This window comes from Pleurodeles waltl, chromosome 6, assembly GCF_031143425.1.
Source record: "Pleurodeles waltl isolate 20211129_DDA chromosome 6, aPleWal1.hap1.20221129, whole genome shotgun sequence".
NCBI lineage: Eukaryota > Metazoa > Chordata > Amphibia > Caudata > Salamandridae > Pleurodeles > Pleurodeles waltl.
Window position 1 is genome coordinate 380938381 of NC_090445.1, and position 6000 is coordinate 380944380.

The 6000-nt window shown below is 40.5% G+C and overlaps 1 protein-coding gene across 4 annotated transcripts in view; it reads right to left on the reverse strand.

Annotated features, from left to right (window-relative positions):
- The window catches only part of LOC138299771 (zinc finger protein 809-like), an 87613-nt gene extending 82188 nt beyond the window's left edge, over positions 1-5425 (reverse strand). For all 4 annotated transcript variants that reach the window (XM_069238316.1, XM_069238315.1, XM_069238314.1 and 1 more), the window contains exon 1: positions 5237-5425. In XM_069238316.1, coding sequence (XP_069094417.1) covers positions 5237-5260 — 24 coding nt within the window. In that variant the 5' untranslated portion in view covers positions 5261-5425. The remainder of the gene's footprint in view (positions 1-5236) is intronic.
- Between the last annotated feature and the right edge of the window lie 575 nt (positions 5426-6000).

The following is a 6000-nucleotide window of genomic DNA, read 5'->3' on the forward strand; positions in this document are numbered from 1 at the left end:
CTCGATTCCGAGCCGGCTTCATCGTGGAAGCCTCTTTCCCGCTGGGCTGGCTGGCGGTCTGAAGGCGACCGCCCGCCAGCCCAGCGGGAAAGTCAGAATTACCGCCGCGGTCTTTCGACCGCGGAACGGTAACCTGACGGCGGGACTTTGGCGGGCGGCCTCCGCCGCCCGCCAAGGTCAGAATGAGGGCCATAATGTCTATACATGAGTTATATGTCTTTTTACGAACAACCATCACTATTTTGTGGATTTATATGTAATATTAATGGACAACCACACTGTGAATTAAATCTTTTGGAGAGCAACGATACCTTTAGTCATATAGACTAATGTCATTTCAATCTAAGTTTTTGGCAATAAACTGATATATGTATTTTAGCAGTTGAAGGAAACAGTTTGTTTGTTTTCAATGTTGTCGTGCATTATTATTTTCTATGACTAATCTGAATAAACCATGAAATTAAGTTTCACTTCTAAAGGTTGGATTGATTACCCCGTTTTAGGATGAATTCTTATGCTATTCTTTCCTACTAGATTACCACATGTCTATGTAAGGTCTTCTGTTTACCCAGGTCTAGTAGGGTTATGTGGGTAGACCTCTGTTAGTATGGGCTTCTTCAGCCACTCAGCAAAACATAGGTGCAGCAGCACAAGGCACGTGGGCTTTAACCCTCTTCGTCAGCAGCTCACTGAAATACATAAGCAGTTGCAGGCACAAGGGATGCATGCCTCCTCTCACAGACACTAAATGCTCTTCTTCAGCCACTCAGGAAAAAGCAGATGCAGCTATATGCACAAAGTACACTGGCTTTCACACATTTTTTCCAACACTGCTTGATGCTATGCTCTTCAGTTGGGGAGGGCACTGTCCCAAGATTCTGGGCTCAGCACCTGTGATCACACCAAATGTTCTCCTGACAGCAAACAAGAAGGTCTGAACTCTAGCCAGCCTTGGGGTATCCAGCTTTAGGAAGCCAGTCAATGATTCTGTCTCTTGTCTCACCCTTCCAGCACACATTTGTGCAGAGCTTTGTTGCGTAAAAGATGAATACTAGAAAAGCCAAATGGTCAGCCTATATCCAGTACAGTGGCATTTGGACACAGATCAACTAAGATTCAAAGTTTGATCCAAATTTTCATGAAAACCATCATATGATTGTGCATTTTCCTTCCAGGTGTGCCATAACTCGGTGTCAACCAGCCACAGGGAAAATGTAAGTTTATGTTTACTGGCGTCTGAAAACGTTTGCACGGTCAGGTGCTGTTGCTTGCCTCCCACCTTTCTGGCATAACAGAAAACTAGAGGTGGGGGGTTGGGAAGGATAGCTCCTAACACCATAAGCAGCTGTAAAAATGTGTATTCCTTGTCTGTATGTCAAACTGAATACTGAATATAGATGTGTACTTAGATGTGCACCTGTCCTTGCCAAAGATATCCATATATACGGCACAAATAATCCACATTATATTGCATTACATTGGTTCAATGTTAACCACCACATTATTCTATCTACACTACAGTTTCCTATTTTTATATTCAAAATGTTATAATTGACAAATAGAATACAAATACATCCTGTACCACTTCCTGAAAATGGAGTGCAGTATTTCATTATACACTTGGCCACAGTCATAGGTTCTTCTTCTAAAATTGCAAAAGGGATAAGGGGAAATAGTAGGCTATCGCTAATATGGAATAACTTAAGGGGTTCCAAATAAATGGGAGTGGGGCAGCTATGGGTAGCTCACCATTCGTGTACCAAAGCATTACTTAAGCACACCACATCAAAATAGGGGACCATCATGACAACTGCATAGATTTACACAGAGAACCACTTCATGCAGGAAACGGACTCAACATGTTTATAAAAAGACACATGCTCAACTACTGTGATGCGCTGCTACTGCCTGTTAGCAGTCAGCTGGCCATGGGGGTGGTAGCCATCCATGTTATTAAGAGTAACACTTTGGGTGTATCCCATACTGGTGGCCAATATAGCTAAATCATGTAGCAACCTTGTCTGAAGACTTGTGGTACAAACCTACTGTATAAGAAGATTAAATTGGTCATTTAGAATAAGAAAATGAGGAGTGTGGCATGGATGCCACCTGCGATGGCTGCTTGATCCCAGAGCTCTGTTGCACGTCGGAAACTTAATTGCGTCTTTCACGACGCTTATCATGCTTTGAGGGGATATAATGTATTTACCTGTTGTTGGAACACCAGGAGCATGCCATCTTGGTGTTTTGAGGATCAGATGAAACCAGTTTTGCTTTCTATTTTGCTGCCATTGCTGATGAGAGGCTTGCAGCCACCATTTTAAATTAGCCGTCCCCACTTATGCTGCACTGCGCGGTGAAACTGTGAAATGTGTCCTTGCTCTTGAACCTTTTCTTTCCCATATCCGACTTAATTCACCTGGCTTTCGATGTGGATATCGCCAATTGTAGCTTGCAGCTTATGCGGATGTTCTCTTTCTTTTGTCCCCGGAAACATTCTTACCGGCACTGCTTAATGAAATAGCCCTCTTCTCTGATGTTTCAGGTTATAAGATCAACAAAGATAAAACTGAAATTCTTCCCCTAAAAAAATAAACCACCAAACACTACTTTCTAAAGGATGGTTTTCAGTGGGCGTCTTCTTATTTGATTTCTAATACAGTGCAAGCATCCATTTCCATTAACTTTAAGGAGCTATTTACTTAAATTTAAAACGTTATCTGCTTGGAACTCCTTATTTGTGTGGGGCTATGTAGACTCCAATAAAATGATGATTTCTCCTCTTGTATTATATTTTATTTCTATGATGCCGGTCTTTATTCCCACAACTATCTTTAAGGAGATAAACTCTAGGCTTACAATTCTTTGTGGAATAACAGAGAGGTAATAATCTCTCTATCTCTTCTACAAAATCAAAATTTGACAGAGGAGTCAATTTTCCAGACTTTAATTGATATCAGTAAGCTTTTGGTCTACATCAAGCTTCCTTTTGGATTTTCAACCAGACATCACCCTTCTCTCCTTTATGGTTTCATGTACGGAAGGCATGCCTTCAACCTTTCTTTCCAAAATAAGTTATTTCGTCACTCACTAAAACTTCCTTTGTTGTATCTCCGTTTTTAAACCTACTACTTCTTTGATAAGATCTACGATTGTTCCTGTTAATTTAACACCTTGCATTTTCCTCAATACTTTCATATGGCATAATAAGCTTAATAAAATTCACAACAGACCGATTTGTTGGCACTCTTGGAGGTCTAAGGGTATTATGTGGGTTACACAATTGTTTGAAAATGAAGCCCTTATCTCCTTTCCAAACTATAAACACACATTTCACTGTCCCCAATCTTTTCAAACGTGTTTTTCACTATTTATTAATTCCATCCTAGATGCTCTTTTCTCCTTACAGTAGACCTCTCGCTCCACATTAAGTACTTCAGATTTCATCACATTTCTCATTGTTTGTACTAATGCATCTGTTATTTCCAAAACTATTCCATTCTCAACAACTCAACCACCTCCAAAGCTGAACTTCTTCGGGAAAAGAACTTGGAGTAAACTGGCATATTCCCTTCTGGAACAAGATTTGGTCATGTATCTATAAAATTTCGAGATCAGCTAGTATTACTGAGCCTTTCTTTTTTTCTTTACTACAGACTTTACTATACTCCCATACAATTTTCAAAATATTCAATGGATACCTCGCCTCAATGCTGGTCTTGTAAGTTTCCCAAACACTGACATTATACATATCTTACTTAGTTGTGTTATTTAATTACCCTTACACAGTTTCCTTTTGCCATAACGTTTGGTCACAAATCAGGTGAATATTTGAAATACAACATTCTTTTAACATTCTCAAACTTTTTTTAGGAACCTTAACTGGTGAGTTGTCCTCCTCTTTCCCTGACTGTAAATTACTTGCCATTTTTTTTTAGCAATTATCTATCAACAAATTGCCTTTAGTTGGAAATTCTCATCTAAATTATCATATGAGATTTGAGGGAACTGCATTTGTTCTCATCATAAATTGAATACTATGTATCATTCTAAATCATCTTTTTCTCATAATGCTCAATTATTACAGTTACCATTATCCTCTTTTTTCAAAAATACTGTGAGCTGTTTATCACCCACCAGCTGTACTTTGTCTGAAAATTTCTATCCACCATGAACATGTTATCTCTTTGCTGCTTCAATTTTGCAAGATACACATATTCTGCACTGTGAGCCACATCAGTGTAATGGGATTTAATCAAACTGATTCTAATATCTATTTGCAAAAACTGCTAACTGCTTTTTGGCGTGTTAATGTCCGCTGTACAGCTTCTGTTTTATTTTTCATGTCTGCAGTGACCGTAGAATACACTTATGATTTAAGGGGTATGGGGCAACAGTGATGATGTTGCCATGTATTTTAAAGTACTCTGTGTTGTTCATTAAAACGTTATGGTAAGTTGTTGCGAAGTTCCATGACATTACGAAGTAATCGGCCTTTGGCCTCATTCCTTTATATAGTCCTGGAACTCCTCAGTTAGGGAACACTTTACCCCATACATCCTGCCCCACGTGCTGCTCCCCTAAGGACTGTGAAAGGTGCTTGTCGTGTTCTTGATCCCTGCTGGGAACACGCTTCAAATAGCACAAAACTCTACTGTGTGTTTCATCTTTGCCCTGAAGCGCTGTGACGGAATGCCCCTGCAGTAGTGTCTTATCACTTGGTGGGTGACAGAAACAGAGGATTGATTTCAAGACACAGGCACACAACGGTGGACCGACATGTTCCTTCCTGTTCAAGGCTTATACCTATGGAAATCTCTTCCGCCTTCGCACAGAAGACAATTTTCTAAGGTTGAGGAAGCGGCTGAAGGTGTAAATCTTCAACATGCACTAGGACTACAACATAGTTGACAATCCTGTCTCCTGTGACGGTCTGTTGCTAATGATATCCCTTGACCCTGGGTTAGTGCCCGATCTATCCCTGCATTCCTTGAAAGTGCTCTGGAGCTATCTCTGGCTATGGTAGTGTAAGAGGATAAGGAAATGCGAAAAAACTCAGTAAAATGACAAACTAAATGATTGCGGACTGTCTATTATCAGTTAAGTTGCTTAAGAAAGCCGAAACATAACACGAACACTGAGAGTACAAAAATGTTGCACGTTTGTAGATGTGCGTACAGAGCAAGAGCAAACCAGGAAGTACGTGCCCAGTAGAGCACCGGTACCTGCCACTGACCTTATCTGGGACTTGCTTGTACATTTCTCTTCTTGTTGCGATTTTCCAGCCGTAAGTTCAGTTTCCGACCTCAACAGGACCAAGTTTATGGCATTAATACCTACAAAAACGTTTTCCCGTTGATCAGTAGTAACATAAATTTGCTCAGTGGGCCACCATCATCTGCCCGACTGCACATGTCCAGAAGATGGTACACTACTCTCTGGGACATGCTCAGACAGCACTGTAAAGAGACACTGATAGGTGCGGTGACGCGACACTAGGTAGCGAGTTCTTTTTCCGATTCTTTTCAGTCCATAGAGCCATTCGGCCACTCAGCAGTTTGTAATTAATCGTTAAGGCGTCTTCATCTTTGACAAATGGGGGAAGTTTTCATAAAGTTATCTATATTAGTTCTAATGTTTTCTAATTTTTGTAAAAATATGAAAAAAACAAACGCGAAATGAAAGGCGTCTCTTTTTTGCGCATGCTCCATGGTGGGTTTGCACGCCCGTTGCCCTCAGCACTATTAACGACTAACGCGTCTTTTGTATGCGCATGTTCAGCAGTTTATACAGACTGGACATATACGTTTTGTGTACATTCTGGTTCCAGCGTTGAGGGTTGTTCAGAAATTAACGAATTGATGCGAAATTGTGAAAATCGCCTTTTATCGGAGACACCGGCGTGCGGTCCTAAATAGTTTTTTATCTGACCTGTGTGAACTCAACTATTGTGAAAAAAACTTACCGACTACCCATGATGAGGCGTTGAAGTACTTTACG